The sequence below is a fragment of the Pristiophorus japonicus genome, chromosome 14 (genome assembly GCF_044704955.1).
Source record: "Pristiophorus japonicus isolate sPriJap1 chromosome 14, sPriJap1.hap1, whole genome shotgun sequence".
NCBI lineage: Eukaryota > Metazoa > Chordata > Chondrichthyes > Pristiophoridae > Pristiophorus > Pristiophorus japonicus.
The window spans coordinates 163,074,335-163,095,378 of NC_091990.1; the positions used below are offsets into that span (position 1 = coordinate 163,074,335).

Sequence of the window (21,044 nt, forward strand, 5' to 3'; positions counted from 1 at the left end):
GCCCGGGGAGAGGTCCAATCACTGACCCTGGGAGGGCCAGGCTCTCCTGCTCCTCTCGGCACGAGGCTGAGGCTGCCTTGTTGCAGCCGCCGGAAATCCTGAGCCCCAGGACCTCCGGCCGCCTGCAGGAAGACCTGAAAGTAAAGGCCTCAGGCCTCATTATCATATGTAAATTGCTGATCCGCCTTTTGGTAGCTGATAGGCAGGACCGGGGGGGAGGGGGGGGGTGGCGACCGGATTGAAAGGTGAAAGTGGGCGGGTTGGGGTCGGAATTCACAGCCCCCCCCCCCACGCCTCCAACGCTCTTGTCTCAGAAAATCCCGGCCCTGATGTTGCAGATAAACCTCTCGACTGCAATATTCCATAGCTCTGTCTAGAATAATGCAGCTAGGAAGTTTGCCTGAAAAATCAGGAGTCGGAGACCAACGCAGCCAATCCAGGACCAGGGGGCTCAGCTATGTTGCTCCCCCATGGTTCAGTGTTTGGGCTCACACTTGCTCACTCGGGTGAAGTATTGAACAGCACCGACTGAGCTATACCCTCGAGAAGAGAAAGGCAGAAAAAATACAAGCAGTAATTAGGGTCAATTATTCATAATTAGCAATTATCTAACAATATACAGTAAGTGAGACAACTCAACATTATAGTACCCATTATATAAACTTGTATAAAGTGACGTCGCGTGCCCAGTGCAGCAACCATTATAATGAAGCATATTAAGTAAACAAGTTGACTTACCCAGGAGCTGTCTCCTGTATACTCAAACGGGTACAGTAAGGTGACTTACCCATGGGCAGTCCACTGATGGTTTTAATGGTGAGGATTCCTGCAGCTCCAGGGATGCTCAGCAGCCTGAATATTTTTTTCACACTGAAGATACTCATACTGGGAGCCGTTTCTAAAACAGAAATTGTTTGTCAGTGCTCAGTGCTGTGCATGCTCCTCGTTTCACACACACTCTCACATCCACACGGGGCTGGGCCGACAACCACAAGATCCAAACAGCCATCAGAAAGCAGAGACCTTCATTCCATCAGCCTGGGCTCGGCACAAATCCACGTTTTTCAGGTGAAAGGATGTTGTGTACCCAACTATCCCTGCACAAGAGTTGTGTTGTCCGAACCATTATTGCTTGCCTTTGTAAGAAAAAATATCAGGCTTTTCCAATGGCGCAGTGTGTAAAGGTGCTGACTCGATGTAGTACTGAGCCATACAAATCAAAACATAGGAGCAGGAGTAGACCATTCAGCCCCTCGAGCTGCTCCGCCATTCAATTAGACCATGACTGACCTGTACCTCAACCCCATTGAGCCGTTTTGATCCACATCTCTCGATACCTTTAACAAAAATCTATTGACCCCAGTCTTAAAAGTTTTAATTGACCCAGCATGCAGACATTTGGGAGAGAGAGTTCCAGATTTCTGCTCCCCTGTGTGTGAAAACAGCCCAGATTCAATTCCCATTCTCTGCCGAAGTAGCTGATCAAAGGCAAGGGATTGGTTCAGGCATTGCAACTGGCCTCAGTATTGCTGAGGAGGAGAGGAAAGCATTTGGTCAGTGATCAGCTTCAGTAACATTCAACTCCCGTACCAGTACCAGTGGATGGATGCCCACAGTACTGTCTGCCAGGGGTTGAATGCTGCGGATCAGTACACCTCCATCATAGACTAAGGAGGGAGAAGCTGTTTACTCGGGCACGTGGATCATTAACCAGTGGTCATAGATTTAAAATCATTGGCAGAAGAACTAGAGGGGAAATGAGAAGTTGCTTCACACAAGACGGTTGTTCAGATCGGAACGCACGACCTGAAAGGATGGAGGAATCAGATTCCACAGGAACTTTCAAGAGGCAATTGGACATGTACTTGGAGAACTAATTTGCAGGGTTATGGGAAAAAAGCTGGGCTGTGGGATTAAATTGAACAGCCCTGACACAGTCACAAGGGGCCGAATGGCCTGCTTCTGTCCGATAAGATTCTATGAAAAGTCAGAGGGCATCTGGTGCCTGTGGAATCACACTTTACCACAAATCAAAGGCTTCAGGACTCGAAGGCTAAGGGGAGAAAAACTGCAAAAGCAGAAAAAAGGACAGGAAAATGAATGTACAAAGACTCGCACGGAATTAATTATTCATGTCTGGACATGTGATATGACACACACAAACTTCAACTGACCTGGTTTATTTTCCTTGGTCAAGGTCACAGGTTTGGTATGAGCTGGGATGTATTTCAATACCACAATGGTGTTCAGGACAGACCCAGCCGCTGCAACATAGGCTGCAAACGGTTCCCTAACGGAGGCAACACAAGTTAGATCAGCAACATGGGCTTCAGAAGTTTGCATCACACACCCGTCATCAATTCATGTATTTACTTGCATCACTTTAATTAAAATTCAGCCAGAGACATCTGATTTAGATATCAAAAGAGGTTTGCTTCTTTGATCTGAGTGCACAAAGGGATCTTTAATCTAGATCATGTGGTTGGCTGATTTAGAATTGCTGTTAACGGTATTAATACAAGTAGCAGGACTTTCCTATCATCTGAACAAGTTGAATTTTTTACCCATTGTTTCATGTAGTTGCCAACCCACTGATTTGGAAATGTGAATTTTTGGATCGCCACATACACCAATGTATTTCCCCATTGTATATGGTCTGAAACCAGCCTAGGTGCATATTTGCACAATATGCATTACTCATACGTTTTATGTAGTACAGGTGTGACGTCCGAGGTCAGGGAGGTCTGGGGGAGGCGGGGAGGTCGGGGCGAGGCAAGGTCAGGTGGCCAGAGGTCGGACTGAGACAGGGGGAGGTTGGGACGAGACGGGGGGAGATCGGGCGGCCAGAGGTCAGGCCAGAGGTCGGGTGGCTGGGGAGTTCAGACTTTGGAACATTTTCCGGACGACCCCGCCACAGATCGACCCGGTGTCTGGATTCCGGAACCCGGAACGTTCTGGATTCTGGAACTCCGGATTTTGGATGTCACACCTGTGTTGTTATTGTATACATTTGAAAGTAATATAATCAGTTTCAATTGAAAGTCTTCGATTCAAAAGAATTTATAGATTAAAAGTAGGAGTTAGCTTTAGTTCAGCAGTTCTGGTATACAATTAGACCAATTTGCTCCCTGTTTTATTACATGATATGTTAAGACCAGAAATTATACTATTCCCACTGGAATGTATATGTATGAAACATAGAAAATAGGTGGAGTAGGCCATTCGGCCCTTCGAGCCTGCACCACCATTCAATAAGATCATGGCTGATCTTCAGTACCCCATTCCTGCTTTCTCTCCATACCCCTTGATCTCTTTAGCCGTAAGGGCCACATCTAACTCCCTTTTGAATATATCTAACGAACTGGCCTCAACAACTTTCTGTGGTAGAGAATTCCACAGGTTCACAATTTTCTGAGTGAAGAAGTTACTCCTCATCGCGGTCCAAAATGGCTTACCCCTTATCCTTAGACTGTGACCCCTGGTTCTGGACTTCCCCAACATCGGAAACATTCTTCCTGCATCTAACCTGTCCAGTCCCGTCAGAATTTTATGTGCTTCTATGAGATCCCCTCTCATTTTTCTAAATTCCAGTGAATATAAGCCTAGTCGATCCAGTCTCTCCTCATATGTCAGCCCTGCCATCCCTGGAATCAGTCTGGTGAACCTTCGCTGCACTCCCTCAATAGCAAGAATGTCCTTCCTCAGATTAGGAGACCAAAACTGCACACAATACTCAAGGTGTGGCCTCACCAAGGCCCTGTACAACTGCAGTAAGACCTCCCTGCTCCTATACTCAAATCCGTTGATCAGTTGAGAATAGGATGGAGTTTAGATGTGATACCTTACATGGTTGTAAAGCCTTCGAATACTCAGTCTGTGCTTACACATGAATAATACTCACTTCGGTGAGGTACTACAGGGCTACTGGTACCCATGAACTTGTACGCCATCAAGAGTCAACACTTTACTGACAGCCCAGTTCTCAGTAATGAAGTCTGTCAATAAACTTTAAGTCCACCTACACTGCCCAAGGAGTTTGTACATACATAAAACATCCGGGGGCCAAAATTGCATCCTTCCGTAAGCTCCATGACCACCTCTAAGAGGTGGGAATGGATCGGAGAGGCCTTACCACCGGGGGCGGACGGATGGGCCAAGCTGACTGAAATTGCCCCCGGACCGGAAGCGGCGGGAACAGGTTACCACACCGCTCGTTTTCCCGTTGTGTCGGGCAGGCGCCAGCCCCTTACCACCCCCCCCCCCCTCCCACCATGGGAAATTGCCCCCCCGGAGCAGCGCCATCACCGGTCGGTGGCACTGAGCGCTTTCCCCAGCGTGGAACGGTCTGTGGCTGGGCGGCGCGTCCGCCCTTAAAGGGGAGGTCACGCTGCCAGCGACTCAATTTCATTTTTTATTGTTGGCCAATTGCCAGATCGGGCTGACAATTATGTCCATGGGTTCAGCCGGGCCGCCAACAGGCAGCCTGGCACCCCCTCTTGGGTGCCGGGCCACTGGCCCAGCCGAAACCCTCCCTGGTGACCCAGTGTTCGTCACTAAAGTGGCTGCAGAGTTCACAGCGGCCCTCCCCTTTAACAGAAGGGGAGGGATGTTGTGACGCCTCATTCTGACATCATCAGTGATGCGCTGACATCATCAACGCGCCGCTGATGACTTGGAGCGACGGCCGTTCCGACCCGCCCGCACTTCCACCCCGCTGACGACTGCAACACTGCTCCGACCGGAAAAAAAAGTCCTGAATTTTGGCGGATTATCCGCCCCACGCATTGGGGCAGACAGAACATTTTCAAAACGGTAAGTGCAGCCCATTTGGGGAGGAGGACTATTTCGGCCCCCCAGACTCTGGTGCAGTCAAGTTAATAAGCGGATACATTTTTTTCCTTCTCTCTTGAAGGCACCGACTCTGCTAAGTGGCTATTTTTCATGTTTGAGTCCAGACACTGAGTGTCAGTAGACTATATATTATTGGAGACCAATAAGTTGAGCTTAATCCTGTGCTCAACCAACCATCATGCACATGTACTTTCCAGCAAAGCCCATTGAACAGCACTCAGGAGTAGGACCCTGGCTAATTTCTCTCTTCCCTACCCCAAAGGCACTGCAGTCAATTGTAAGCTGTTCTGGCCAATTCAGCACAGTCCCCGGCTGAAACCTGGGAGCTTCTGGTCTATATGGCATAAAGTTAAACAAGGCACACGAGAAACCTTTTTAAAATACACAGTGGAAACTCATATATAATAAGTTAACAGTCGAACAGGAAGAAAAGATTTTGATGGAAAAGATACAGGTTTTGGCCATCGGATGATTAATGAGGCAGGAAGGAGGACAGTAGGAGTATGTTTGAGTTTGTGTGTGTGTATTGGCACATGTGGTGGAGCCTGGTCTTCAGTCATCTTGGATCCCCTTGCCACTGGACCAAGACCTAGCTCTGTCAAAGCCCGTGTGATGGCTGGTGTGCAACGGCCACCCCACGTTAAAAAATCCACGCACAGGCATCTTCCACCGTTTAAAATGAGTTCATCCTCGGCCCTGAGGGACTGCCTATGATGATGATTAAAGATGAGAATGTTCATTCGTCTCATCTTAGTTCATCAATGTTTTAAAAACCATAAAGAGAGAAAGAATTTGCATTTATATAGTACCTTTCACATCCTTGGAATCTCCCATACTTTGTAGCCAATGAATTATTTTATGAACTGTTATAGGCAACCAATTGGCACACAACTATTTTGTTGCAAACTTTAATACAAGTGCCCCCTGATTAAAGGGGGACACTAAAACCAACAAACTTAAACAAATTGAACTTTAGACATTAAACGGTCAAACTAAAATTTGGTTGCCGGGGGTGATGATGCACTCCAGTTCCTCCGGCGCCCACCTCTCACGGAAGGCCGCGAGCGTACCAGTGGACACCGCGTGCTCCATCTCCAGGGACACCCTGGCTCGGATGTAACCGCGGAAGAGAGGCAGGCAGTCGAGCTGAATGACCCCCTCGACCGCCCGCTGCCTGGACCGGCTGATGGCCCCCTTGGCCATGCCCAGGAGCAGTCCTACGAGGAGGCCTTCTGACCTGCCCGCTCCCCTCCACACAGGGTGCCCAAAGATCAGGAGCGTGGGACTGAAGTGCAACCAGAATTTGAGGAGCAGCCCCTTCAAATAATGGAACAGGGGCTGCAACCTCGCACACTCAACATAGATGTGGAATACGGATTCCTCCAGACCGCAGAAATTGCAGGCGGCCTGGGAGTCCGTGAACCGACTTAAAAACCTATTGCGCAGGACTGCTCCATGCAACACCATCCAGGCCAAGTCCCCAATAAATAGTGGGAGGACTACCAATTGGCACACAGCAGGATCTCACAAACAGCAATGAGATAAATGACCTGCTGACTTTTCACCTGGAAACCACACTTACTAATGATATGAAACTTACGGCGGAGTACAGCCTGAATTGGCGTCTTCAACCACAAAGACGTGTCCTCTGTCTTTCGTGAACTCACTGACATCCTAAATGGTCAACTTATGAAACACCATGCTCACCTGTTTACTTGTGCGTAACCCATGACTGGTCACTAAACTACAAAAATCATCTCCTGAAAACTGCTGAGAAAGTCAAACCCTGAATTAACCTAACAACCAAACCTGCCAACTCTACCTGGGGAGCGAATTTCTTCACTCTAGGCTCATCTACTCTCGCTCTTTGCTGTTCAATTGTGGAATATTGTGCTGCTGTTTGGGTTTACTTACCACACACTAAGCTGGTGGATAATCAACTGCATGCCACTAAACATCTTCTGTCAGGCACTTTACGCCCTACTCGCCTCCGATGGTTACCATTCCTCTGTAACATTGTTCCTCCACATCTTTGGTCATACAGATGCAATAGCAAAATTGATGAAAAGACTTTGAGAGAAAATCATGTTGCCAATTCACTCTGACTAGTTCTATCCAGCAACAGAGTGGCTCCCTTTGAGACACCCACTATGGTCAAGCTTGCCTGATTCCTTTGGGCGAGAAATTGAATCGATTAGTGCCACCCGTTAGCGTTGGTGAAGGGCGCTACTGGGACGCTAAAGGCTTATCGCCCGGGTGCCGCGATATTAGCGCTGCTTGCCAACTTAGCACCAGGGAATTCTGAGACCGTGAAGTCAATGAGTGTGCAACGCCCCGCTAGTGCCCCGATCACAATATTGATTATTTTTGTTGCATTTACTGCTCGGCGCTAATCACGCCAGCAAAACCAAGCGCTCACAAATGGTATTGGTGTCACCGCGGTGATATATAAAGCAATGAGCAACCGGGTCATTGGGAGGTCAGAACAATTGCTACCTTCCCAGAGATCGTTTTGAATGCTTTCAGATTGTGAACTGAGTTGCTTTGTTTCTGTTGTTACAGTTTGTTCATTAGCATTTCGCACTACTTTTGGACCTGGTGCTTTCACTCAGTCATGGGGGCTGTGCTGGCAATACACCTTGGCATCCGGCAGCTACTTTAGGGCAGCAGCTCCAGAGACCGACCATGCCAAATGTGGCCAGAGGCAGGGAGATGGCACGCAGACGTTGCAACAGGAAGCTTTACCCTCCCAGGGTTTTCCAGAAGCAATGCCTTAGAAGGCTACGCTTCAGCAAGGAACTGGTCACCGACCTGTGCCACCTGCTGCCCCAAGACCTCGAGCCTCATATCAGGAGGACCACTTCACTCTCAGCGGCAGTTAAGGTCACAGTGGCTCTCAATTTCTATGCTGGTGGCTTCTTCTCGGCTACAGCAGGGGATATAACAAACATTTCCCAATTCGAAGTGCATTGCTGTATCCAGCATGTAACAGATGCTCTGTACAGCAGGAGAAGGGACTACATCTCATGGAGCATGTCCAGGGAGAAGCAGCAGGAATGCTCGTGTGGATTTGCAAGTATAGCGGGCTTCCCCATGGTTCAGGGCGCCATTGACTGCACCCATGTTGCACCTCATCACAACGCAGAGTTGTTCCGTAACTGCAAAGGCTACCACTCTGTGAATGTTCAGTTGGTGTGTGACCACAGGTGGCTGGTGTGCAATGGTCACCACACGTTCAAAAAATCCACGCACAGGCATCTTCCACCCCTTCAATTGGAGTTAAAAACTGGAATATCAGGTCCTTCACTGAAACATCTGTGAACTCTTGTGAAAGCAAGTCATCCTTGTTCGAGGGACCATGGGATCCCCGTTGGACTGCGGGGAAACCCAGAAATGACGGCAGCAGTCAGTGCTTGTGTGGCATCAATCCGAGTCTGTATCAGAGTGGGCGAAGTCTGCACGGGAGTGGGCGGAGTCCGTACGGGAGCGGGCGGAGTCTGCACGGGAGCAGTCTGCGATGGGATGCTACCAAGCACTGACTCCATTACAGCAGTAAGCTGTTGTGTGGTTTCGGCCGGCGCTGAAATAGTGCTGCCATCCCACCCATGACACGCGGCATGAGGTCCGGGTCCCCACCGTCTCTCTGCGAGCCCACCATCCTTTGCAAGCTGCCAAGGGTGGGCTGGAAGATGTGCTGGGAGACACGCGCAATGCTAGAGGCGGACTCCTCCAAACCCCCAGCAAGTGCACCCATGCTCTTGGGCGCCGTTGCTATAGCACCCAGAAGCTCGCTGTGCATGCCCGCTGACTGTCTGGCCAAAGCTTCCACATTGTGGTCCTCAGCAGAGTCCTGCTGAGCAGAACGTGCGCGAACTCACCCTCCGGGGTGCAGGCCCTCGAGCTCCCCGTGCCCCGTGGTGTTACTGCACACTGCTGGGTCCCGGAGCATCACCCTCCTCGAACTCCAGGAATATTGCCTCCTCCACCAATGTCATCTCCCCAGAGTCGGGGGCAGCTTGCTGAGGAGACTGTGTCTGAGCTGGGGTCTCCTGTCCTTCGGCCGTGTCTCCCTCACTGGGGGGCTGAGGGACAGGCTGCTGCTGCACTGGCTCATCATCTGACAGCATAAAGGCCAAGAGTGTGCTTCAGTTCAGGAGAGGGGGTGGGCATGGAGACACTACACTTTAATGCAAAATGGGAAAGGTCTGAGGGGGAAGTGGCGTGTGAGGAGAGGGAGGCGTGTGGAACATACCAGTACTGTCCCCATGGGGGGTGGGTGAGGAACGTACCAGTACTGTCCCCATTGGGGGGTGGGTGAGGAACGTACCAGTACTGTCCCCATGGGTGGGTGGGTGAGGAACGTACCAGTACTGTCCCCATGGGTGGGTGGGTGAGGAACGTACCAGTACTGTCCCCATTGGGGGGTGGGTGAGGAACGTACCAGTACTGTCCCCATGGGGGAGGGGTGGATGAGGAACGTACCAGTACTGTCCCCATGGGGGGGGGGGGGGGAGGGGGAGTGGATGAGGAACGTACCAGTACTGTCCCCATGGGGGGGTGGGTGAGGAACGTACCAGTACTGTCCCCATGTGGGTGGGTGAGGAACGTACCAGTACTGTCCCCATGGGGGGGGGGGTGGGTGAGGAACGTACCAGTACTGTCCCCATGTGGGTGGGTGAGGAACGTACCAGTACTGTCCCCATGGTGGGGGGGGGGGTGGGTGAGGAACGTACCAGTACTGTCCCCATATGGGTGGGTGAGGAACGTACCAGTACTGTCCCCATGTGGGTGGGTGAGGAACGTACCAGTACTGTCCCCATGGGGGGGGGGGGGGGGGGGGTGGGTGAGGAACGTACCAGTACTGTCCCCATGTGGGTGGGTGAGGAACGTACCAGTACTGTCCCCATGGGGGGGGTGGGTGAGGAACGTACCAATACTGTCCCCATGGGGGGGGGTGGGTGAGTGAGGAACGTACCAGTACTGTCCCCATGGGGGGATGGGTGAGGAATATACCAGTACTGTCCTCATGGGGGTGGGTGAGGAATGCACCAGTATTGTCCCCATGTGGGTCGGCATGGCTGCGTGCTGCAGCTCCTACCACTTGTGGGCCGAGGATCTCCTGACTCTTTATTCTGGGTCAGTGAGGGACCTCAGGATTGCCTCACCGCCCCCTGTCCTGTCTTGCTCCCCTCTAGTTAGTTTGGCCTGCAAGAGTTTAAAAAAGCCTTTAATTGAGAGTGCAGCTATGTGGTTGTCACATGTGCATACCGTAGTTGAATAGCTGTTAACGTATGCAATTGCTGAGCTGTGGATGTGACCTTTAGTTGGTGGACACATTGTGTGTGAGAGTGCTGAGTTGTGGCACGTTCTAGTGTCTACAAATAATTGCCTCGACATTGTGGCATGCAGAGGTTGTGGAAGAATGTACTCACCCTGACCACCCGAGTCAGGTCATTAAACTTCTTGCGACATTGCATCGCTGTCCTGTCAATCATGCTCCTGCCAGACACGTATTGCGATACCTCCCTCCACAGGCGCCTGGCATTGGCCTTCTCAGGAAACATGGAGGCACGTTGCCTCTCCACCGCCTCCACAAGAGCCTGAAGGGCGTCGTTGCTAAAGCGCACGGTGCGCAGTCTCGGTCCCTGAGCAACCATGCTGCTCCTTCAACACCAACAGCAGAGACGGAATGGTGAGTTTGAGGCTGTGTAGCATCACAGCCCCTCCCCTTAAACCTCCAGTTGGAGCCCGCATGGGTCTGGACACGAGCACAGCTGAAACTGATTAGTGCCAAGGGGAGCGCTGTGCGTGGCGATACTATTGCCCTAAGAGATGTGTGCCGTGTTTGATTTAGCACTGCTATTCCCTCAGAGCGGCAAAAATCAATTTCCCGATCACCGGCGCTTATTATCGCCTGCTGCTAAAATTAAGATTTTAAGGAGCATCTTGAAGAAGGAAAGGGAGGTAGAAAGGCGGACAGGTTTAGGCAGGGAGTTCCAGAGCTTAGGGTCCAGGCAACAGAAGGCACGGCCACCAATGGTTGAGTGATTATAATCAGGGAGGCTCAAGAGGGCAGAATTAGAGGAGCGCAGCCAACTTGGGGCTGTGAGGCTGGAGGAGAGTACAGAGATAGGGAGGGGCGAGGGCCATGGCGGGATGAGAATTTTGAAATCGAGGCATTGCTTAACCGGAAGCTAATGTAGGTTAGCGAGCACAGGGGTGATGGGCGAATGGGACTTGGTGCGAGTTAGGACATGGGTAGCCAAGTTTTGGATCACCTCTAGTTTACGTAGGGTAGAATGTTGGAGGTCAGCCAGGAGTGCGTTGGAATAGTCAAGCCTAGAGGTAACAAAGGCATGGATGAGAGCTTCAGCAGCAGATGAGCTGAGGCAGGGGCGGAGACGGGCGATGTTACGTAGGTGGAAATAGGTGGTTTTAGTTATGCTGCGGATGTGTGTTCGAAAGCTCATTTCAGAGTCAAATATGACACCAAGGTTGCGAACAGTGTGGTTCAGCCTCAGACAGAAGTTGGGGAGAGGAACGGAGTCAGTGGCTCGGGAACGGAGTTTGTGGCGGGGACTGAAAACAATGGCCATCTATATACCAACTTTGCCACAGAAAAATCAAAACTTCATCCATATATTCCCACGGCTGAAGCCATTTTTATTAATTTGAATTAAGCAATACTATCTAAAATCATATTACATAGACAGAAGTCCCCGTTTTTACCACCACCCCTGTCAGGGTAGAATAGCCTGCCAACAGCCTGAGCTTTACATGAAGAAAGCTCACTTGGGCCTGGGGTCAGCAGAATTCTCCTGGAACCGTATCCCAATGATAGAGGAAGGGAGTAAGAAAACATAATATTATTTTGCGAAAAAGTCACATTCAGGAAGGAAACAGCAGGCTCAAGAGGATTTAAAAAAAATATCAAAACACCACAGAAAGGATAAACAGTCCTGTCTGCCAGTTTCCTATCATTTAAAAATACTCCTGCTGTTTAGTACATAAATGCCAGGAAGTGGTTGAGTATTGACACCAACCTTCTGGAGCTAATTATATGCAGGCCAGGTACAGGACCTACCACTTCCTCCTCAAACCCAACAACTAACCGAGCAGCCATCAGACAGTGCAAGCCCAAACATGCACACAATGACCTGCGAGCTGCTCCGCAGACAAAACGAGGCATGTCTCCACTCCCAACACCTCCGTGTTGTCACAAAACACAAACCCTGTTTCTAAAAGTAACAGTATTTTGAACACAAAGAAAAGAAATGATGTTTTCAGTCAATCATGCTTACACCCACTTGTTCCATTCCGAGTTGACCCACCCGCTTCATGTTACAGAGAACTGCAGCACCATAGAGGTTTACAGTACAGGAGGAGACCATGCGGTGTACCCTGTCTGTGTCAACTGTTTATTATAGCAATCCAAAACTACTCCCACTTCCTCACTCTTGCCCCACAGCACTGCATCTTCCTCCAGTTCAAATATTTGTCCACTTTTCCTTTAAAAGATGCAATGGCCCCTGTCTCAATTACTCCATGTCAAAGCAATCCACGTTTCAACAACTTTCTGTGTAAACATCTTCGCTAACCCCACTCTCTCAGTGACAATTTTAAATTGATGACTCTTCATCATTCACTCACTTACTACAGGAATTTTTTAATCTCTATTCACTATCACTATTCTAAGCCTTCTCTTAGTCCCAATATCTCAACTCTCTCCTCATAATTATAGTTTCTCATCGCTGGTAACATCCTGGTGAATCTACACTGCATGCTCTCTATAGCTTTTAATGTTCTTTCGATAAAGCAGTATCCAAAATTGTACACCGTACTCTAACTACAGCCCATAACCTTGTAGAAATGTATTATTTCCTATTTGTTCTTGTACTCTAAGCTTCTATTTATAAAACCCTTTCTATAAGAACCGTGATCGCCTCAAAGTGACGTCCACGGGTCAGTGAGCGCTCACTGCTCGGTCAAAGCGGAGGGGCCGCCATTTTGAAAATTGCCCTCGTGGATTTTCCCGGCAAAGGACGTCTCCGCTCCGTCCGTGTTGCCGCCCCATCGACCCCCGTTCCGCCCCGAGTGGGAAATTGCCCCGCGGGAGCGGACAGCTGCCGCTTGGTGCCCCCGACAGTTTTCCCCAGCGGGAAGCTTCTTGTGGCTGGGCGGCGCGTCCGCCTTTAAAAGGAGGGCGCACTGCCGCGACCGCCATTTTATTTCAATTGTCGGTCAACTGCTAGGTCGGCCTGACAATGGTGGCCACGGGTTCGACTGGGCCGCCAACAGGCAGTCAGCCAGGCATCCCCCTCTTGGGTACCAGGCCACTGGTCCGGCCGAAACCCTCCCTGGTGGACCAGTGTTTGCCACTAAAGTGGCTGCAGAGCGTGTGGCGGCCCTCCCCTTTAACTCGGAGCGATGGCTTTTCCGACCTGCCCGCACTCCCACCTCACTGACGACACCACATCCAAAGAGCTGAATTTCCCGCATCGTCCGCTCTGTGCATTGGGGTGGACAGAACACTGAAAGGTCAGGAGGTGCGCCCCTTCCGGGCGGAGGGCAATTTCGGCCCCGAGATATTGCACCTTCTGATCTCTTTGTTTCTCCACATCTTTCAGTCTCTTTCCATTGACTGTATACTCAAATTCCTTCTTTTTCCACTCAAAATGTGTTATTACAAAGTTCTGCATTAATCTGCTATCTGTCTGCTCATTTTGTTAACCAATCTTTGTCCTCCTGAAGACTTTTACAGTTCTCCTCTCTGTTTGGGAAAACACGCTACTTCTGTGTCACCACTTGGCAAATATCAATACCATTCTCCCTATGCCCAAGTCCAAATCATTCAAATAAATTGTGAACAAAAGTACACTGCTCCCTGGGGTACAAGACTTCCAATCCTTTTTCCAATCTAAGTAACATTCCTTAACGCAATCCTTTGTTTCCAGTCAGTCAACTAACTTTCCATTCATTTCCTCATAACATACCCCAGAATTTTTGTAGCAGTCCTCCTAAGGCAGGGTCGGGCACTGCTGACTGACAGTGGCGGAGACTCTGCCCCTCTACAGTACTCACCACCCCACTTCTGCCCCCGTTATGACTTCCGGTCCGCTTAAAAAAAAAAACGACAAAGAGCTGAATTTATCGAAAGAGGCGACCTCATCCGACGCGGCGGAAAAAACATTGCGGGAGCGGAAGGTGTGACCCGTTTCGGGCGGGAGTAAGTGCCAGCCCCCTTATTTAATGCTTTCTGAAAATCTCAATATACAATGGGTAAGATTTGGAGAACTTCTGCCCAGCAGAAACATGGAAGTAACTCCCCAAAGGTGATGGGGAATGACTTACTGTCCCATTCCTACCTTCCCCAGGCCCATGGCTGAGCAACCAGAGCATCCGCCTGCATCAGGTGATGGGCCTTTTAAGATGCCAATCTGGGTCCCTATGATGTTCGCAGGACCTCGATGAACATGTTGGGATAGTACTGGGCGGAGCGTACCCACAGTATCAGCTGGTCATCCAGCTGAAGAGAAGCTGAGTGGATCAGTTTTAATTCACCTTCTGTGGGGCTGGGAGAAGGCATGGAAACAACCCGGGTCGCTGCTGCCCCCACCGACCACACCTCAGCTCAACCCTGGGACCTACCTCCTTCCAGCCTGGGCCAGCACGCAGTCCCCTGGGGAGCTTGGTTTCCTCCCGCAGCCTGCCAGCCCGATGTTAATGAAGCCCGGCCCTCAAAATAGTCCCTTCAGGACTAATGCACAACCAGTCAGCTGCTCAACAGAGAAAAAAAATCAACCCCACAATTTTAGTGCCTACCTTTCATTTATAGTCAATTCAAAAACATTCTAGCATTTGTGAAACAAGATTGTCCTCGAACAAATGCAGACTGGTTAGATGTGATCATTTCATGTATTTCTAAACGCTCACTAATTTGGTCTTGAGACTTTGATGGTGCCACAATCAGCATACTTGAGTCATGAAGGGAAACCAGACCTTGCTGTGAAATCTAAGTGTAAAGGAATTGAGGTCCACAGACCAGAACAACACAGGTCCAGGTTCAAATCCGGAGCCCTTGTTGAGTTAGCATAACTTAGCTGTGGCAACAGTTCAAGTGTTACAATTGGTTCTTAGGCTGAGGGGGTGGGAGGAGGAGAGAGAGGTGGAGTAAAAAAAATCCGCCTCGATCGCTGCTCTTGATCACTATCCAGTGATATATGTACATGGCAGGGTGGTGGGAAGGGGAAGGAGAAAAGGGAAACATCATCAGGCGAGGGCAGGATCTGAGCTGACAGTGTGCCCTACCTGGTTCAATAGCCCGCCGATACTCACTAGGCTCACACATGATGAATGGCTACTTTGGCAAAGTACAGAAGGCCTCTTGGTGCCCACGGAATTGTACCCCAGCTAGAGTTAACAGCTTTAGGAGAGGAAGCGAGAAAATTAAATAGTAACAATAGTGAAATGAAAGAATTAAAACAATTAAAAACAAAGGAAATTGTTAAAGAAAGGCAGTTTTGTGGCAAGAGGAGCAGTGAAAGCTGCTTTCAAAACGTCTCCACAGAGTCAACAGGGCTCGCTATCCTTCTCAGCTGATTTAAAGCTCGCTAATACAGGTCGAACCTCCGTTATCCGACACCCTCGGGACCTGGCCTGTGCCGGATGAGGGGAGGTCATTGACCCAGGGGGGCGGGTGGGGGGAGGAGGTCGATGGGCTGTTGGCTGCCGAGGTGGCGGATCAAGTGGGCCCCGAGGTGTCGGCAGATTGAGTGGGCCCCGAGGAGTTGGTGGGTCGAGCGGGCCCCGAGGAGTTGGTGGGCCTCGAGGAGTTGGTGGGCCCCGAGGAGTTGGTGGGCCCCGAGGAGTTGGTGGGCCCCGAGGAGTTGGTGGGCCCCGAGGAGTTGGTGGGCCCCGAGGAGTTGGTGGGCCGAGCGGGTCCCGAGGAGTCGGTGGGCCGAGCGGGTCCCGAGGAGTCGGTGGGCCGAGCGGGTCCCGAGGAGTCGGTGGGCCCTGAGGAGTCGGTGGGCCCCGAGTAGTCGGTGCACCGAGCGGGTCCCGAGGAGTCGGTGGGCCCCGAGGAGTCGGTGGGCCCCGAGGAGTCGGTGGGCCGAGCGGGTCCCGAGGAGTTGGTGGGTCGAGCGGGTCCCAAGGAGTTGGTGGGTCAAGCGGGCCCCCAAGGTGTTCTAGATTGAGGGGGCTTCTGCTACTGCTGATCACTTTCTTTCCAGTAAGTGTGTGGATTTTCTGTTTATCATAAAGGAAAGGTATCACCGTTGTGCCGAAAAAGGGAATGGGAAACCTGGGGGTGGGTGGGGGCAGAAGTTCTGCGCATGCGCCGGGAATGGTGCCGTAGAAGGGTTGGTTCCGGATAAGAGAGTCCCGGACAAGAGAGGTTCAATAATTAGTAATCAGTGCCTCCAACAACAAATGTGTGGGTAAATATATTAACCCTGATCCACAAAGGCTAAGAAGGTACTATTTCGGATTTGATGAAACTCATCTGAGCCAGGGCCACAGTTGCAGTGCTATAATTGGCCTCAGTGCCACTGAGCAAGGCAAGGGTGATCAGCTGGGGTTCCTGCTCCTGATCCAGGATCGGGTTTGGCTATTGAGTCCCCCACAGCTGAGCCCACCCTGATGGCTTGCTTTATATAACCAACGGCCACTTGAGTTAGGTACCGGAGAGGTTCTGGGATCAGTCTAGAAAAAAAGAGGGGAAGAGCAGAGTGGGGAAGGAAGATCTGCATTAATCTCCTCCTCCATTGAGTGAATTGAGCTGCTCACTGAGTTCAACACAAGCATGTCCTGAGTGATTTAGAAATCTTTTGCAGGCTGTGTGGCATTTGCTTGAACTTGTTGGGAGGCCTGTTCAGCGCTAAATGCTCTGTGTTTAGCCGGCAGCATGTGTGAACAGGAACTAGGCAGCAGCACGCAGTCTGAAAGAGACCTTTTATCTCACTGGGCTGCGAAATGTGATGACAACTCCACCCGTGCCAAAATGCCATTCATACACACTTCGTGTGTAGACCCTGCGTAATACAATCCTAATTCTTGTTATCTTGTATGTAATTTACCACCAACCACCGAGTACTCTGCAACATACTGTCAGTTATCGAAAACCCCGTTAAATTTACTGCCAGTTGTCTATTATTTCCAATTAATTCCAAACCAGCCATTCAGTGTCTTGTGTGTATCATCATTACCAATGTAACACACTGTACAGCCAGCTATTGCCCCGCAATTAACCCAAGCTAGCAATACCTACGGCTCAGCCTCAGCTCCCCAAGAAACAGAGTTCATGGGGAGACTCTCGCCTTCATTTTTGGCGGTTTTCTCAGCGGTACAGCTGTTTTTGAGAGAGAAACCATCCCGCAAAAATTTCTCCCTAATGATATCGCCCACATCTCGAAACGTTCGCCGGGACCAAACCGCCGAGAAAGTTGCTAGGGCGTAAGTTTGGCCTCAACGGAAGCCCGCCCAGATCGCCGAAGGAACTACCCAGTGAAAGCTGCTTAAACAGGGCGGTAGGCGAGTACTCTGCAAAGAAAGGTAAGTTAAAGGTTCTTTGTTTATTTTTTTTTAATTGTAAAACGGCGATTAACTGTAACATTATCCGGGGAGTGTTTTTAACTTTTTTTTTCAAATGAAACTTAAAAAAAAAATCCCCCTCCTGAGGCCCAACTGCAGCCTCGGTGTAAATTTTTAAAAACATTTTAAGAACCGCCCATTTCACCTAGCTTTGGGGAAACCGCCGAGAATACTGGTGCAAGATCCATTTTCTCGCTGATTATATTTTTTACCTTAATTCTTGCCAGCGTTAGTTGCAAAAGGTTAGCAGTTTTTCTGGGCAGCAATCGAGCATTGAGGGGTTCTCAGGAATGTCTAGCCCATGTTGCAGGTTGATGGAAGTTGACTGTGGTGTGCTCCTTAGCCATCAACCTGAACTAGGGGGAGTGTTTGCTAGTGCTGCTGTTGGGGAGGGGAACCTATACAGGGAGACAGAGTGAAGTAGAATGGGGGCAGAAGCAAAAGATAGAAAAAAGAAAAGTAAGTGGAGGGCAGAGAAACCCAAGGCAAAAAATAAAAAGGGCCACATTACAGCAAAATTCTTCAGGGGCAAAGTGTGTTAAAAAGACAAGGCTGAAGGCTCTGTGTTGCAATTCGAGGAGTTTTCGTAATAAGGTGGACGAATTAACTGTGCAGACAGCAAATAACGAATATTATATAATTGGCATCACGGAGACATGGCTCCAGGGTGACCAAGGCTGGGAACTCAACATCCAGGGATATTCAACATTTAGGAAGGATAGACAGAAAGGAAAAGGAGGTGGGGTGGCGTTGCTGGTTGAAGAGGAAATTAACGCAATAGTAAGGAAGGACATTAGCTTAGATGATGTGGAATCGGTATGGGTGGAGCTACGGAATACCAAAGGGCAGAATACGCTATTGGGAGTTGTGTACAGACCACCAAACAGTAGTAGTAAGGTTGGGGACAACATCAAACAAGAAATTAGGGATGTGTGCAATAAAGGTACAGCAGTTATCATGGGCGACTTTAATCTACATTTAGATTGGGCGAACCAAATTGGTAGCAATGCGGTGGTGGAGGATTTCCTGGAGTGTATTAGGGATGGTTCTCTAGACCAATATGTCGAGGAACCAACTAGAAAGCTGGCCATCCTAGACCGGGTGATGTGAAATGAGAAAGGACTAATTAGCAATCTTGTTGTGCGAGGTCTCTTGGGGAAGAGTGACCATAATATGGTAGAATTCTTGATTAAGATGGAGAGTGACACAGTTAATTCAGAGACTAGGGTCCTGAACTTAAGCAAAGGTAACTTCGATGGTATGAGACATGAATTGGCTAGAATAGACTGGCGAATGATACTTAAAGGGTTGACGGTGGATAGGCAATGGGAAACATTTAAAGATCACATGGATGAACTTCAACAATTGTACATCCCTGTCTGGAGTAAAAATAAAATGGGGAAGGTGTCTCAACCGTGGCTAACAAGGGAAATTAGGGATAGTGTTAAATCCAAGGAAGAGGCATATAAATTGGCCAGAAAAAGCAGCAAACCTGAGGACTGGGAGAATTTTATAATTCAGCAGAGGAGGACAAAGGGTTTAATTCGGAGGGGGAAAATTGAACATGAGAGTAAGCTTGCTGGGAACATAAAAACTGACTGCAAAAGCTCCTATAGATATGTGAAGAGAAAAAGATTAGTGAAGACAAACGTAGGTCCCTTGCAGTCAGATTCAGGTGAATTTATAATGGGGAAGAAAGAAATGGCAGACCAGTTTGGTTCTGTCTTCATGAAGGAAGACACAAATAACCCTCCGGAAATACTAGGGGACCGAGGGAATAGTGAGAAGGAGGAACTGAAGGAAATCCTTATTAGGCGGGAAATTGTGTTAGGGAAATTGATGGGATTGAAGGCCGATAAATCCCCGGGGCCTGATAGTCTACATCCCAGAGTACTTAGGAAGTGGCCCTAGAAATAGTGGATGCATTGGTGATCATTTTCCTACAGTCTATCGATTCTGGATCAGTTCCTATGGACTGGAGGGTAGCTAATGTAACACCACTTTTTAAGAGAGGGAGAGAGAAAACGGGTAATTATAGACCAGTTAGCCTGACATCAGTCGTGGGGAAAAAGTTGGAATCAATTATTAAAGATGAAATAGCAGCGCATTTGGAAAGTAGTGACAGGATCGGTCCAAGTCAGCATGGATTTATGAAAGGGAAATCATGCTTGACAAATCTTCTGGAATTTTTTGAGGATGCAACTGGTAGAACCAGTGGATGTGGTGTATTTGGACTTTCAAAAGGCTTTTGACAAGGTTCCACACAAGAGATTAGTGTGCAAAATTGAAGCACATGGTATTGGGGGTAATGTACTGACGTGCATAGAGAACTGGTTGGCAGACAGGAAGCAGAGAGCCGGGATAAACGGGTCCTTTTCAAAATGGCAGGCAGTGACAAGTGGGGTGACGCAGGGCTCAGTGCTGGGACCCCAGCTATTTATAATATACATTAATGATTTAGATGAAGGAATTGAGTGTAATATCTCCAAGTTTGCAGATGACACTAAGCTGGGTGGTGGTGTGAGCTGTGAAGAGGACGCTAAGAGCCTGCAGGCTGACTTGGACAGGTTAGATGAGTGGGCAAACGCATGGCAAATTCAGTATAATGTAGATAAATGTGAGGTTATCCACTTTAGTGGCAAAAACACGAAGGCAGAATATTATCTGAATGGCGGCAGAGTAGGAAAAGGGGAGGTGCAACGAGACCTGGGTGTCATGGTACATCAGTCATTGAAAGTTGGCATGCAGGTACAGCAGGCGGTGAAAGCGGCAAATGGTATGTTGGCCTTCATAGCAAGGGGATTTGAGCACAGGAGCAGGGAAGTCTCACTGTAGTTGTACAGGGCCTTGGTGAGGCCTCACCTGGAATATTGTGTTCAGTTTTGGTCTCCTAATCTGAGGAAGGACGTTATTGAGGGAGTGCAGCGAAGGTTCACCAGAACGATTCCCGGGATGGCAGGACTGACATATGAGGAGAGACTGGATCGACTGGGCCTGTATGCATTGGAGTTTAGAAGGATGAGAGGGGATCTCATTGAAACGTATAAAATTCTGATGGGACTGGACAGGTTAGATGCAGGAAGAATGTTCCCGATGATGGGTCAGAACCAGGGGACACAGTCTAAGGATAAGGGGTAAGTCATATAGGACTGAGATGAGGAGAAACTTCTTCACTCAGAGAGTTGTTAGCCTGTGGAATTCTCTACCGCAGAGACTTGTTGTTGCCAGCTCATTGGATGTATTCAAGAGGGAGTTAGATATGGCCCTTACGGCTAAAGTGATCAAGGAGTATGGCGGAAAGCAGGAAAGAGATACTGAGGTGAATGATCAGCCATGATCTTATTGAATGGTGGTGCAGGCTCAAAGGGCCGAATGGCCCACCCCTCCACCTATTTTCTATGTTTCTATTATTTCCTAATAGATGTGTTTGATTCATCCTGCATTATTTGGGTCAGTGACTATTGGCAGCTACTAGGGCTTTTGGGTTAGAAACATAGAAAATAGGTGCAGGAGTAGGCCATTCGGCTCTTCGAGCCTGCACCACCATTCAATAAATTCATGGCTGATCATGCAACTTCAGTACCCCATTCCTGCTTTCTCTC

The 21,044-nt window shown here is 49.3% G+C and overlaps 1 protein-coding gene across 1 annotated transcript in view; it reads right to left on the reverse strand.

The window, feature by feature from the left end:
- Positions 1–21,044, reverse strand: part of slc22a18 (solute carrier family 22 member 18) — a 136,544-nt gene that overhangs the window by 50,884 nt on the left and 64,616 nt on the right. Inside the window, exons 5-6 of the mRNA XM_070899758.1 lie at positions 2,175–2,290; positions 788–898 (exon numbers count right to left, since the gene is read on the reverse strand). Coding sequence (XP_070755859.1) covers positions 788–898; positions 2,175–2,290 — 227 coding nt within the window. The remainder of the gene's footprint in view (positions 1–787; positions 899–2,174; positions 2,291–21,044) is intronic.